General features: G+C 38.0%; 1 protein-coding gene across 1 annotated transcript; it reads right to left on the bottom strand.

Annotated features, from left to right (window-relative positions):
• Nucleotides 1-378: 378 nt before the first annotated feature.
• Nucleotides 379-15,441, bottom strand: LOC139131916 (paired mesoderm homeobox protein 2B-like). Its single transcript, XM_070698230.1, has 4 exons — nt 13,341-15,441; nt 6,746-6,960; nt 4,548-4,677; nt 379-3,645 (listed from the first exon to the last, which is right to left on the bottom strand). The coding sequence occupies exons 1-4, from the start codon at nt 13,594-13,596 to the stop codon at nt 3,452-3,454; spliced, it is 795 nt and encodes a 264-aa protein (XP_070554331.1). The 5' UTR covers nt 13,597-15,441; the 3' UTR covers nt 379-3,451.
• Nucleotides 15,442-15,995: the final 554 nt, after the last annotated feature.

Here is a 15,995-nt window from a genome sequence, read left to right as displayed (position 1 = left end):
TACAAATCTTTTCATGATTAATCGGAAAACACCAGAGCTGTGCCGAAAAGACCCAAAAAATAAGTTTTAGTGTTGAAATCTATCAGTGCCAGTCTATCAGTTTCAAGCAAACACAAGTGTATTAACATAAACTGTGGTAAACTTTCAGTTCAAGAGACAATCCATCGATGTTTTTACTGACATTAGGCAATTTAAATAAAATTCTTTGTTTGCCGTCCTTGGAGTTTTGAAAAACCTACCAGCCAGCCAAGGAAAAGAACAAACACAGAGAAAAACACAAGTGTATTAACATAAACTCATTTTTATTTTGTTTCTTTTGGAAAAATGATATTTTTTGTAATAGTGTTTAATAGTGTTAACATTGCATTTGTTTTCTTAATTTTCTCTGAAAACCTATCAGCACGCGAACGGCAAAAAAGAATAAAGAATTTTACTTAAAGTGCCCTATGCGGACTACACATTAAACAGCTTTCTGTACAAAAATGAATCGTTCCAAGAATGTGTATAAACCGATTCGAAACGATATCCCACTTTGAACTGATATACGTTAAGAGAAAAAACCGTAATTTTCCTCTTTAGAATGGATCATTGAACCCATCTCTTAGAGCGGTAGCCTTTTATACCGATCGCGTCTTTTATATCAGTGAAAAAATCTACATTTCGCAACATTTTAACATTTTACCGAAACACTGGAGACTTTGTGATGAGTTCAGCCTTTTGGTTATTACTCTGTGTTATAGCAATACATTGAAGTCAATGTATTCTGGGGTTGCGTTTGCTATTAGAAACTAGTCAAGGACTTGTCTTTTTACCATAAAAACCTACAATGGTACACAAGCTCAGGTAACGCACCGTTTTATTTTCCTTTACAAAAGGAGAGCAAATAAGAAAAAAATCTTTTCTCAAAGAATTTCTGAGCGGGGAAACTTCACAACAGCGAAACTGTATTTTCAACTAAAATCATATCGTATAATAAAAACTCCAAGCTAAATCACTGTCGCGTTTATCCATTCAATATTTCATTCCCTTTATTTAAAGAGCAGCGCAGATCATTGAAAACTAGAAACGTCAAATTCTGTTACGTTTCCATAAATGCTTTGGCGATGCAAATTTATTCTAGTATGCAAATGAAGTAAGAGAGCCAGCCGCAAGACACATTTTAAAGGAATAAACGATGATCACGTCTTAATCTCAAAAATAATTACGGGAACTTGAAGGATGTATTTTTTTTAAATGAAAAGTGGTAGTTTTCTGTTTGTGAGGACGTAGATTTATGTAGTGTGGGCTGCTTCATCTTGCCGGTCTAACCATTCCACTTGAATAAGGAGACTTTATCGATCCGGTTTTCATAATTCAATTGCCGCCACTGCTGTCTTAATTGAATTTTGTAGGAAGTTTAATGCATAAATAAAATGCGATCACAAAGATGGTACATTTGGATTCCGATGTTAAGAGACCCGTGTTCCACTCTTTTCATCAACCCCGGTGACATTTTGTAAACTATCAGTCTCCTACGCAAATCGTAGTCACATTGGAACAAATACAAATACATGAACACTAGCATTGTAAATCGTGATATAGATACATCCAAGAATTTGATGATCATGATAAATGTTACCATGGAAATGAGCCACTGAATTGTAAATCGTTTGTGTGAATTAAGTCACATATACTATGAGTGCATAAATTAACAAGACCCATTTCAGAAAAGAAAAATGTCACTCTTCCTTTTTATTTAACATGGAAATCGATCACAGACAACATATCACATCAAGTATCCGATAAATCTTAAAATAAAAATGGCAAGAATTCAAAATTGCACCACCGTATTCGTCAAAAACAGTTTCTAGCTTATTTGAAGTATGAATTTTGCTACAAAAATGCTTTTTTCTTGAATTTAAAACTTTGTTTTTAATTGCCAACATGGTCCTGGAATGTGAATCGAGGTGAGCTCCACAACTAGTCTTGACTGCTTTGCGTCTGTTCTCGGTATATTTTTCAGATAATCGCACAAAGAAGTCGTGAATGATTGAAGAGAAAATCATATGGTAATTTTGTGACACCCGTTCTTCATATATCCTTCATTTTGTTCAAACATTTAGAAAGTGCTAGAGTCAAGTCCGACATTTTTCTGATGTGCGTGAAGGTTGCATATTGACTGGAAAGTCCTGTCAGCCTGTACGTGACATATTGACTGGGAAGTGTTGCCGACGACGTGACATATTGACTGTTAAGTGTGGCCTGAGTACGTAACATATTGCCTGGAAAGCTTGACCTAGCTATCTGCAATATTAATCAAGATGCCTTCTCTGGTTACGTGATACATTTTACTGCTATATAGTTTCGTCAATTACAGTTAAATCTCACCGGGATAATGTACAAGCGAGGACGATGCTTCTCGGTTACTTGCAGAGGAAACATAAATTTCAGTTTATTTTATGATCTAAACAGATCACATAAACACAATATTGCACGACGGGAAGATGTAATGATAATAATAATAATAATAATAATAATAATAATAATAATAATAATAATGTAACAAGGCAATTTCGATGCATCATTTATTTTCGATCTGTGACGACAAAGTCTATGAAAATTTTCAGAGTTGTTTTGATTTAAATTAGCAAAAAAGTTGAAAAAGACTCAGAAATCAATGTGAAGATTTGCTCCAGCCAATCATCGATGTCAGTTGTACTCATCAATGACTTTGAACTTTACGTTGTATCGGTCGACCTCTACAATATCTTCCCCTATCACATCTTGTGAAACTGTTCTGATGTTATCTTTAAAGCGTTCTGAGTATGTAATGACCGATTAGCACAAAGATGCCTGCTTACTTTGACTTTACAATTGTCCAGAATTACTTTCATACGGTGTGTTTTTTGAAGTTAAATCCTGAAAAATTTGTCTCAAGATAATTTGTATATTTCTGAAAATGTTTAAAATGTTGTAAATTAAGTCACAGAAGATTTCATTATAATCATATTTTGTATTGCTGGCGGAAGCTTTATTTGAACCATATGTCATTGAAGAAAATTGTAGATTCCGCCAATGAAATAGGTATGACGTTGTTCACTTTGTCGTCTCTTTGGCAGGTCTGATAGCTTTTTATGTCGTTGCCGATGGATGTACAATGTATGCGTTGTGAATTCAGCGTATTCAAATTAACGATGCATTTCCACGAGACGGGGGACAGACGTACACTTTCAAATAATTAGATGAGTTGAAGAAACTAAAAATGGACGAATAAATAAAGATTTATCGTCAGAATTTTATATAATTCAAAAACTGTACGAGTGGTTTCCAAATGAGAAGTGTTTGTATCGTTTATGATCCCGACTCCTTATACATGTACTCAACACGATAACAATTCTCTAAATTTTGACTTCTTCAGTGTCATTATAGAAAAAAGTGTCTCATTTAGCTCTCACATCACATATATATGACGTCAGTAGTTGATAGGGTACAAGGTAGACGAAGCGTTCTTGGCGTGTGACGTTGTACAATGCGGCAAAGACGACAGCACGCTGGCAAATGGTCCTTTCTGATGCTGAGAACTGTGTGTGGTGATCGGTGCAGCCACGGAAGGTGCGGACGATGACGATGACCAACACGATGTAGTTGTGGCTGTTTGAGTTGTACCTTAAACGAAAGCAGCAAATCAAGCGGTCATTCATACACATTTGGAATCTACAGTTGATGAGAAAAATGGCTCTTTTACCCATGTCTATTTTTTTTGTCATCTCCTAAGCTATACTCAGATACTCTGCGTATTTTTCATGGCAGTGCGACGAGATAGTTAGGTGAGAAACCGGGTCTCTCAATAGACAGCTACTATAGTTTACGGGAGAGTAACACTCGCTGAGATACATTGATTTGCAAAACATTCACTGATCAGATATTATGCTTCATTTTATTTATGGTGCTTCATTACCAGCGATTGAATTGCTAAATCATATGAATATAATTACAGTACGACCTTCATAAGTTTTGAAAAGATTATACTTCTGTAACCTTGATACTGTACGTGAAGCGTGTGCGTCCCTCCTATATATACTGTTGTGTAATAAAAGATAATATTGACATAATCTACATTTATAAACCAGCGTCACTGTGATTTCATTTTCCCCGTCACAGCTGCAGTAGCAAACAAGACTGGACAATGTTTCGCGGGTTAACGGCACTTTAGTCGAGGCACAGATGGTGGCCGTCTCGGCTACTGTACTACAATCACAAAACGGCGTTGGACCACTGTGATTGCTAATATTGTTCAACAGTTTTCTCTCCAAACACACTTACTATAAGTTTGCATAGAGCGGAGGATGTTGAGCGCTCCCGCGCGCTGTCTGAAAACCGCTGGAGGCAATTACTTTACAATTGCTTGAAGTAGATATTTTGACATTTCTAAAGGATGGAATTCCCTCTTTTGCCAATCACTTTTCGAAACCTCCCGAACTTTGCTCCTCGTCTCTTCGTGTACCTATCCTGGGCACTTAATCTATGGAATACTCTATTGAAATGACTGTAGTAATTTTGAGTGTCACCTGTGGTTTCTGTGGTTGTCGTTTTATCTTCCGAGCTTGCACTGCCTTTGTTTGCCTTCTTCTTCTGCTTGGTGGTCTGGCTTGCCTTGTCTCCTTTCCTGAACTTTGCTCGCCTGTTTTGAAACCAGACCTGGAAGCAAGATTATAAGCGTTTATTCTTCATTGAAACCTTAATCATCGTTCTATTTTGATGTAGTCAATCTAGATGTAACATGGTACACTGGTAAACGGAAAGAGGGGAAAACTAGATGAAATGGCTCTTTTAAATGACTTTTGAATCTATACGGCCCATCCCATTGCACCACTTAGTAAAAAGCTAAAAAACACCTGAAGCGCCCCACCTCTTGTTACTATGATTACTTGGATAAAGTTTTGAAATAATTATTCCTCTTTGGAAATTTGTGAAACGAATAATTACTAGCTTTATTTTCTTTTTATCTTATTTTGTACGGTTTGAATAAAGATGTACAGGCGTCCTGCGATGTTGCATTGTGTGTCACTGCTAGGAAAGTTTAACCTTTGAAACTGTGCTACAGTGTTGTCTGGAATATGCAACTCTGTTTGCTGTGGTTATGTTATATGCAGTTCTTGCTGTGTAGCGTGGCTCACGGATAACATGTACAACAACATTGACATAATCATTGAGGAACGATAACTGTAAGAGTCACAGAAATTACAGAACAAGTGACAAGAAGCGCTGCTGAACACATCAACAAAAAGAAAGAAAACAAAGTAAATTCTTACGATGCTTTTACACTGAGTTGTCTCACTGACTGGGGTAACAGAGAAACTCTGTGACAAACAATAAATCAGTTTATGTTTGTAAGTGTCTGAAAATGGAAAACAAGAAATGCAGGGTCTTGTTGGTTGACAATCGTTCATAGCCGTCGAGGTTGATGCGTCGTCGATTTGCCGATGGGCTCTTGTAAAAGTATAATTTTGTTCTATACGCTGACGAGAAATTGTTTTGTGTGGGTGTTGTTGTCTTAAATCGTGCAGCAATGCACTGCGTTGGTGACATGTGTACTGAAAACAACATCAAAATCGGATTTTATCGCCCCGGAAACCCGTCTATTTCATGACATCATGACAGACAACGAATATAGGTATGTTTCAATGTCTCTGTCGATGCGAAGAAACAGAAAGTCTTTCGCAAAACTACGCCACAAGAAAAATCCAACACACTGTTAATTAAACAGTCTTCTTTGTTGATTAATTTACCAAGTTTCTTTGTAGTTGATTTCTATTCGACCTACTTATCGTCAAATCAATTTCGCGGATAAAATTTCCCCATCTGTCAATTTCCAAAAATAAAAACACGTCAAATACATTTTAGCGTTTTCCCCTGAAACCCGTCTAGATATTATTTATCTCTAGCGGAAAGCTTCGAAAGTGAGAAAATTAAAATAAACCAATTAATTGTGCACACCCATGTCCCTGAAGAATATTAATTCAATTATCTGGAAAAACGCGGCGTTTGAAGCATTTTATCATAAATTGAACTTTGAGAAAGAAGAATTGACTCGACAAATGTGATTGTTTGGTTGGAGAGTGGAGTCCCGGTCTACTTCAAAATACAAACTACGGTTCGTGATTAATACGGCGTTCGACGACATGCTCAAAACGTGAAATATTGTTGAAACCACAATTTTAATTTTTTACTGACATTTTTAAGAAAACAAACCGATGCTATGTCACTGATCTCACGCTCTCGTCACATCCTGGGATAACTCACTCGCAATATCATCTTGTCAATTCGAGACTGAAATGTGCATATTTTCGTGAACAGTGGCCGGGACACTAAACAGACCGCCACACGCGATGAACTCATGTAAAGCCACATCCATGATGCATGGCCATCGGCAAATGATTAACGTGGGCCAGCTTGTAACTGAAGTTGATATTAAAAAGTCGCTCAGATGTTAAAATCGCGTCAGCTTGTCCTTGGTGAAACTATAACATGCAAACCATTCATATGGATAATGTTTTAGATTTTCCCTTGCCGGTGTTATGTGCTACTGTGCTGCTTTGAAGACTATACGAATGCCCTAGCTTTGTAAATATGGACAAAATGAAAAATTTCCCGTCGTAATGTGCTACTGCGTTGAATACATTCATGTACCTATACCCATTTACCCGACTAACTGTCAACGTTGGTAAAATGCAATTTTACCGGGGTAATGTGTTACTACACTTACCTGAACCCTAGCTTCAGTTAAGTCTGTTTTTAACGCCAATTCCTCCCTTTTGTAGATGTCTGGGTAATGAGTCTCCTGGAAAGCCCTTTCCAACTCTTTGAGTTGACCGCTGGTAAACGTAGTCCGTATTCGGCGTTGTTTTCGTTTCTCTGGCCCGCCACTGCTTCCGCTTGTCCCGGCACTTTCATGAAGTATTCGATGCATGTAAGGAACCCCTGTCAAAGAAGATTCGTCCCTTTTAGATTACCAATATCGATACATTTTCTGCTTCACCTCTCTGTTTGAAGCGGTGTAGTTTCTAGACGTTGCATGTACAATCATGCACAGTTGGCAATCTCCCACAATCCATATTTCACGAGGGTCTATGCACAATCATAGTTTTTTGACAGTGCTTCTGAAATTCATTATTTTGAAGATGTCTGGTGTTCTCATTTTTTCAATTCTACCGGTTTTTCAAGAGTCCACTCATTAGATATTTTTGACGAAAAAATTGTTTTTGAGCTGATAATTTGGCAGATGAGCTAGTTCCGTGTAGGTTTTAACTGAAATGGACGCTATTTTCACAGAGGTGGTTTACATCACTAAACCAAGAACGTTTGATTTTAATGTGTTTTCACTTTACAGCCTTCACTAACATATTCTCAGATGACACTAGTAAGATGCCATTCAAAAGGTATGTTATGTGATGCTGATCGTTAAACCGTGTTATGATCAAAATTATCGTCAGCGCATCAAGTCCGTGCTTATGAACATATGCTAGGTATAACAAACAAATGAATGAAATTGGGTGCACAACCTTCCCTGGCAGTGACATGCAATATTCCATCTGAAATCCTCAACATTGACAATCCTCTTTCAAGTTCAATACAGAAAGATCATACCAGGGACAATATGCACCGATGTTTCCCCTGATATCAGACCACGCGTCTACTCGAATGAGAGTATGTACCGCGCGCCTACTTACACAGACTCCCACCTAGTTTCCAGCACAGATTATTATATTGGTTATCTTATAAAGAGGTACTTGAGTCAATGTATGTGCAGCCCATACGGCGTTTGTTTTGTAGATTAAAATACTTTCCAACGCAAATGAATAAACAATTTCTCGTTTACACAATAAAATTAACATGTCAGCTAGCCGTGCATGAATTTCAATCAAAAAAGCATGGATTTGAAACACGGTCAGTAGAATATCCAATGCCACACTGTGCCAGAGATAATCAATCGTTTCAATAAATATTTCTTTCCAATGGTTCGTTACTTGCACAACATCTCTGCGACACACTGAAAGGAAGCAACTGATCATGGTGAGCTGTTTTTTCCTACAATGATAATTTGGTTTTTAAGGAATCGTTGTTTCAAGTATCACTGCATGACAAACACTTAGGTTGACGATATTATAAATCTGAGTTTTCGAAAGTAGGCGATACTGATATTGGAATCAACGTCTGTGTGTCCTGATTGCTTTGTTATTGCGTCGACGATGGTGAAATTATAAGAAATTTTCGAAACAAGAAATGCAGAATCGTTCCGATCCGCTATGAGTTCAAATTTGTGTCTAGCAAAATGATCTTAGACGGCTAAAACAAATTTGAAAGCTATGAAAACATTGCAGTCCACTAAATCACTTGTACTGGGAAAGTTCGGCATGTTTTTCGTAACGGCATAATTGTCATTTGATCACAAGTTTATTCAGTATGGACAAATCAACGATAGGGGACGGGACATCCTATGAAAGTATAGTCCGCTGTATCTCAATTCGGCGAATTTATAAATCTTTTACGGTTTAAGATTTACTGAATTAGTATGGCATTAGTATCAGATCTTATTACCTCTTACACAAACGTTCTCTGTCTGTCAATCTGTCTATCATTCGTTCATGCCTCTGTCTTTATCGCTGTAATAGATAAATCTGTCTTTATATTCTTATGTCTCTCAGTGCATAGCAGTACGTTATTAACGTAGTAGCCATAATGACAAATAAAACACAAACTAAACCATTTAAGTACTTCGTGGTTTCCCACGGCACAATCTGGTTTTTGGAGACTTCTGAAAGTAATACAACATTCGCATAAAACTTTCGCTTTTTTATTCCAAAGTATTCATTGGGTGCGAAATCCGTGTAGTTGTTCCGAGCTGTAATCTTAGAATGGCCCGCTAACAAGTGCCGGTGTGTGTCTGTTATACAGACACGTGCCGCTGTGTTGTGGTTGGCTAGAGACAGACGGGGGTATTAGCGACAACATGGGACGGCAATCGTGGCTGAAACTTGGTCCCATCAAACACGTATTCAATGCCAACGGAGTAAAACACGTGGCTTGGTAATTACACTCCCGTTCAGTCTTACCAACTCGGTACCTGTTCAATTGTCTCTGTGTTAAAATCTATCACCATGCCCCCTGAATAAGTCTTTATTTTCCAGAATGCGGGATTAGTCGTATGAATACGAAATAAGGATAAAGTTGATAATCAATAAACGCACTGAAGACAAAATCAGTCTTTAATCCCTTCAGCGCGGAAAACGAATGAATCGTTATTAGTACGAACAAACAACGCAATCTGTCATCCATGAAAATGGAGTCCCAGTTTTACTGAACAGACGACGTATCTTAAAACTGTAACAAATTTTAGCAAGGAAAAAATTCTCCGTAAAAGAAACTAAGCTCTTGATCACGAAACCTGGCAGCAAGCGTAGCAGTAAATACGAAGGGACCACAAGTGTCGAAAAAACGGTCAAAATAATTTTTCAAAACTGTGCGACCAAGAGAATCCAAAGTTCGATGGGCACTGAGACAACGACTCGATCAATTTTATCTAATCTCCCCTAATCAACGGTTTTGCAGTAATCATAACATTTGACTTGAAGGAATGTGTCGTGCTAAATTATCTTACTAAACATGAGACATCGATCGTACTGACAGCGGAGTAGGGCTTTTTCTCGCTTATTGGGTGGGCGGAAAGAACGACACGCGACTCAACGCTTGCCAGCCATTGTGCTTTAATTCGATTGCCTCCTTCCGGCAAATATTTCCCCTTTTCCGTTGAATGACTTCTCTGGTCAAGGAAAATGCCAAACAAATAAAATTAAGATGTTGGCTTGTGGTGACTTAATACACAAGGCATCTCGGTCAAAAATCAAGTGTCTCTATTGCGACTTGTACTGAAAATATACGGTGCTTTCGCATGTTGAAAGCAGATTTTCCGTTCGTGCCCGGTTAGCTAAGCAGTTCGCGAAGATAGTCATACAAGGCGCCTGGGACCCAATAATTCAAGATATCGGCAACTATAATGGTCTCACGTTTGCTTTAAGACGTTTACAAGAACATAGATTTGACCAAAGTACAACTCATTTATTATTCCAAGCAATTCATTGTAACAGATGTTTTGGTGAACGATTTAAGATTGACCGCTTCAAGGAGCGCGATGTTAAAATTCTGTGAGAATGGTTTGCGAAATAGACACAATGTGAGCTTCTGTAAATGTAGAAATCGGACTAACGAAGAGTTTCAAGATGCAGCGTTTGAAAGGACAGCAAAAATTTATCGAAGAGTTTTGCTTTCTCTATAGAGAATGTCAGGTAAAAATGGTGAGTTTGTGACATATGTAGCACTGCAGCTATTCACACGGAAAAGAGCGTCATCGATTGAATAGGGTGAACAATAGATGTTTTCGTTGGCATTGTTGAAAGAACATGGTCCCAGTAATAGGCCTATCGAAGATCGTGCTTATAAACTGGCCTGTCGAAAAGAGTGCTAGCACCAACAAAAAGAGATAAATATAGGGTTTAACACAAAGACACACACTTGACAGTATTTCTTATCGATGAAAACAGGAGCTTCCAAGAAAAGTTCACTTTAAAGTGACCAAGAATATGTTGTCAACGAACACATTTAGTTTAGAAATTACCGAATAGGCGGAATAAGGTTTGAATTTTTTGTTCGGTAGAGCGTGAAACTGAATCGCTCTGCATTAACCACTGATATTGGAAAGTTAGAAATTGCAATTTAATGCAAGAATCAATACCCGCCTAACACAGCCGATTATTCGGTCCATGGCATTTTTAACTCACCGATTCGAACGTTTTTGATCTATAAGTTATAACGTTTTCCTGCCTATTCTGGACAATTCACAACTAGAGAGAACCTAAGTTTTGGTTGTCTATTTATTGCAGTTTCACGTGTTTCAGTAAATAACTTTTAAATTTCATGAAACGGATTTATATTTTAGTTTACGAGAAGCTCTTAAATTTTTGTCTTGAAATGGATAAAAGTGAATTCTACAACCTTCTTATCGAGTGACTAAAAATGAGAACACAAAGGCACTACTTTAAGTGCTCTACAGAGACGTATATATCAGTACGTCTGAAAACAACATACTCTACAGAAATGCTTGAAGCAATCTTGGCATATATGTTAGAAGCATATGATAATACATCTTTATAAGACTTGTAATATACTCAAAACCAACACCAGAAAGAAATTTTTGAAAATAGGGAAGTAATTTCTGATAAGCAAGCATTCTCGATATCCCTGATGTCTCACCAACATTTGGCCATCACGTGTTCATATTACTAAGACTAAATTTGCATCGCTAAGAAATTAATTGTTGTCTCTAATTAACAAATCATTCAATTCATTCCTTCGACAGTTTTTTTTTAATTAATATGGCTCGCGCTAGACTGTGAATTTGTATCGTTTTCAGGGCGGCAGCGCGGTGAGTAATGTAACAACAGACGCATTTTCAGCCGTGTTAAATCCGCCACGTCTCATACCAGATTATTGAAGTAACAACATGTCTATTGTTGTAGTCAACTTGATCCGATCCGTTCAATGAAGATCGTATGTTTTGCCTAATAAGATCACGATTTTGTGTAATTATCATTGTCAATATGACCTTCAGGGCTGTTTTCGCCAATTGTTTGAGCTTCTTCCAGTCTCGTAGAATACCTTTGGGGAAAATATCACTGTTATAGGGACAGGTGCGACATTGACTCACGGAGAGAGTGGAATATTATTTTAAAAAACGTTACAGGTCACTTGGTGAGCTGTACAGTGGCTTCAAAAAGTCAAATGAATATATATTATCAACTCTCATCAGTTGTATTTAAATACTTCAGAACCTAGATTGAGTTTCAAAGTGAACGCAAACCGGTAAAATACTGTGTGCTAGCACCATGGACATCGCGATAAGTTGCCTTCGATGAAACATGCAGTCATTTTACCATTAATTGTTGATTTGGTATAGATACTGTAGAAAATAGGGTTCTATGTAATCTTGACTTGGTCATCTTCATCTGGTTCCACTCCTTTCTATTTCATCAGCTGATTGAGAAATGTCACTAATTGGAGAAATATCAAATGCGAGAAGATGATATGATCTCAACATTTACTACTTCAAGTCGTCGAATCACAGACGAAGTTGCCGTTTGTTCTGTGTCACAATTTATGCCACTGTGACGGCACTGTCATAAAGCACCATTCCTAATGTTGGATCCTTGACTAGATTGTCTTAAGTTTCGGGATATCTGTATGCTTCACGTTCAATTCTCGTTGATATCACGCTGGTGTCTTTGTTTCAACCGTTTTTACATGAAGAGCAGCTAATGACTGAATATTGATCGACTTGCCAAACCCTTACATTCTCCTGCCCTCCCTTTGGATGACAACATCTGTACCATTATTTATAATGTTACAAACTTCAAATCCCTGCCAACACATTCATCGTAAATCGATGAGCGGCAATTTACACTCGATATCTGAATGCCCGATGTCACATTATTGATATTACCACCAGATTTAACTCGGATGAGCTGGTTATCATGTCATCAGTGGAAGGATCGGTTATCTTGTCATCGTATGAGGAGGCACGCCTTTGCTAAACGCTCATAGTTTCACTGCTTGGTATTACTGTTCTGTTTGCAGAATTCTCTAAATTCCATGGCCATATCACACGCACAGAGATATTGAAGTATCGCAAGGTTGCAGACTGAAACCAGAATTTTGAGCACAGACGTGCTGTTACTCGTTTTAAGCACATCTCGCGGATATTGCGTTTGCAAGCGCCGACAAAAATTGAGTTAGCATCTAAAGCGATTTGCGTGTTTGGACTGGAAAGCATTTCGCAGGAAAAAAATGACACACTCATCAAAAGTAAACTTATAAGAATGCTAATTTTGTTATGTCGGCTAACAAGCCTAAAATTGGTTTGCCGAGGAAAAAAATATATTATTTTCTAACTAACATGGTAACGTTTCATCCACTGCTTACATTGGGTTTCATAATTCCTATAATCAGAAAAACATATATGGTATAGAGAGGAGACATAACGAAATTATGGATACACTAGTATAATAAATCAAATCAAAACTAGAACAATGATCGAATCATGCCATAATTATAGGATAAGTTCATAAACGGCGATAAATAACAGCAGAAACAAAAAGAAAATCGGAGAAAATTTGATTAAGGGTATTGATAAATGTGTATTTGTGTCGGTGTAAGCAGAGTTAAGTTGGACGTTTACCAAGTTATCAGCGAGTCAAGATGTGATTAGGAGACGCAAGAAATTGAATAAAACGAAAGACGGGTTTTCTTACCTGAGCTGTACGGCGAGCACTGCGTCACCGGCTGGTGGTCCATCATGCTCGATAGATTACACGCCCCAGTCATGGCTGTCGAACCCGAACCATAGTTGACTGACGATCTTATACTGCCATAAGGATACGGAGCCGTCTGGTTAGGCTGGTTGCAAGTACCATAGTCTCCGTAGGATGTCGGAATACCAAGTCCGCTTGTTTCGACGCCAGGAAGGCAGGATTCATAAGCATTTTGTCCTAAGTATGAATAATCCATTTCATGGATTTATTACCTATCTTCTTTTTAGCGATGTGAAAAAATTGAGAGTGACCAGGGCAAATAAGATTGAGAGTGTTTATAGCCCTTAAAATACCAGTTTTCTTCTGCAAAGCTGCCGATGTGATAAGTTTCTAAACGTATTGTGATTGGCCAATTGGACAAGCGCTCGCTCGACACGTCTACCAATGTGCTTAGCTTTGGAGTCACACTACAGTGGAGAAAGTCGTTTGTTTGTCTCTTGTGGTGACAAGTCGCTTTCTTTGTGCGCGCTTCCCGTCTACAGTGTTCACCTTTCATGGAGGGATGGCCCCGCGGCATAATCAAGGCACAACAATACAGTTAAAAGCAATTGGCACCCGATATTTTAATCATCGAAAAATCATAGGCGTAGTTATTAGACGGTTTACGTAGTACACAATGGACCGGTAGTCATTGATTTCTTTTGCCGTCAATGTTTGCCGTGTTTCGATTGGTTTGTTACCACAGTCAATGTGTGTACACATGTACCTTGATTGGAGTGATTCCCCCGGGATGAAGCCTGCGCTATCGACCCCATTCAAATGTCTTACTTCGAGCAAAATAATGTCCATTTCATCTGGTCTATTTCATCGCCTTCCAGATTCCGTTGAAACACGACAAAGACCGTCGTCACTTTCTTTCTCAAAGAACAGCACCCAGTCTTCAAACGAACTTGGCGCACTCAGTCTGTGGACATTCCATGACGTCACTCAGTCAAGTCGTGAGCAGTGTAGACTCGAACTCATACATTCCCATCAAGATGACTTGCCGCATTGCTTGTACTATCATTCTTTCAGAGCTTGAAGTGTTCTTTCACGACTTAACTTTCTCACTGGATAAGCTTTGGTATGAGATATACTCGTTTCCTTTTAAAAATTCGTTACACACATTTAGCTATCATCACTTGGAGGCTTATATATTCTTTTTGTCAAACTTCAAAGTAAGAAATGACTAAATGTCTGTATGCCACAGTCATCGACCCTGATTAATTTACGACACGGTACAGCAAACGTCAGAAAACCTGTCATATTGATGCCATATCCTGTTTTGCTATCAGATACACTGTGGCAACTTTAGATAGCTCACGACAGTGTTTTCGTTATATAGTCGTGGGTGTGAAAAGAAATGAAACTGAGCTATGCAAGTTTCTGAAGGCGCTCAGTTTCACGGACATTTTCACTGCAGCGTCACAAATTAACAACAGCGTCAATTTTTAAATTTGCTGGCTCTTAATAATGAATCTGTTAATTTACAAAATTCTGGCCAGTTCCGTAAATTTCTCATTGAGCTGTGTCATCATCTGAGACAGGAAGTTGTCACGTTATTTTGGGAGAAGCAAGCATTGACTTTTAGTGGTACGGTCATGTCGATAAAAAAGACATCATTTCTAGACTTTCTAACCGGTTTGAAGGCTGTGACCGAATGTAAATTTACTGTTAGCCTAACCATCTAGAGAAATGAGACAGTCTGAACTTAAGACATAAGCGCAAATCAAGTGATGGATGACTAATCGGTAAAGTAAAATCAATATCACTCGTACAGAAGAGTCGTGTAACTTCGTAAACTAAATGGTAGCGAACAATAAGATAAAATCAGAAAACTGAGATTCGGCAAGCGTTTAATAATCATGCTCTCACTAAAATGATTAACTCTCCTTTAATTGTTGAAATATATTCCGCTACGATTTCCTAATCAGGGTAAAATATTCAGAAGTGATTTCAACGACGCAATCACCGGTTAAGAATGGATCGAGAGGGTGGTGTTTGGAACTATGCCCCGAAGGCTCGTCGCCAATAGTGGAACACTAAATAAACAATGCATTACTCAGCCACACTGATTTTATCGTTTGTTTATTTTTTTCAGAACAAGGATTTTAAAGGTGAAAATATAAGTCTAATGCTGTTTTTTTCTAGGTACACAAGGATGACATGTTCTTTACAGGTATAAACATCCATGAGTTTTGTAAAACGACTTTATTTTTTAGCCATATTAGAGACAGGTAATCGAGACATAGGCTGTCGTTTGTCGTCTCGTGACAATGCTTATTAATGCAGCGATTTTTTTTCTCGAGTCACGACGCAATCCCAAACTGCCCATCATAATCGCGAAACATAAAAGTTTCATTGAATGTCCCTGAAATGATAACTTTCACGACTAGAGATCGCAGTAATTATATTAAATATTGATTTGATGGGAAGTCGTAGTGGATCTTTTGTGTGTCACCGTGTACTTTATGGCTTTTTGCTAACACACAAAGAAATGCTATTGATTTCAGAGGAACATACATAGAAATGTCAGCCATTGAACACTGCAATACTCTAGCTTCAGGGTTCGCTATTCTATAAGCACCTTTTTATCAGCGTAATGTACCTGTGTTG

Source organism: Ptychodera flava, chromosome 4 (genome assembly GCF_041260155.1).
Source record: "Ptychodera flava strain L36383 chromosome 4, AS_Pfla_20210202, whole genome shotgun sequence".
Lineage (NCBI taxonomy): Eukaryota > Metazoa > Hemichordata > Enteropneusta > Ptychoderidae > Ptychodera > Ptychodera flava.
The sequence above is the reverse complement of the archived record's forward strand: the minus strand, read 5'-3'. Positions and strand labels throughout refer to the sequence as shown.

What these genes read in the sequence shown, in the direction of transcription:
- LOC139131916 (XM_070698230.1), bottom strand. Translation starts at nt 13,596, where the DNA reads ATGGATTATTCATACTTAGGACAAAATGCTTATGAATCCTGCCTTCCT. An exon ending in GTGCTCGCCGTACAGCTCAG is followed by an intron (nt 6,961 to 13,340) that starts GTAAGAAAACCC and finishes CTTCTTTGACAG; the next exon opens with GGGTTCCTTACATGCATCGA. An exon ending in TAACTGAAGCTAGGGTTCAG is followed by an intron (nt 4,678 to 6,745) that starts GTAAGTGTAGTA and finishes TCTTGCTTCCAG; the next exon opens with GTCTGGTTTCAAAACAGGCG.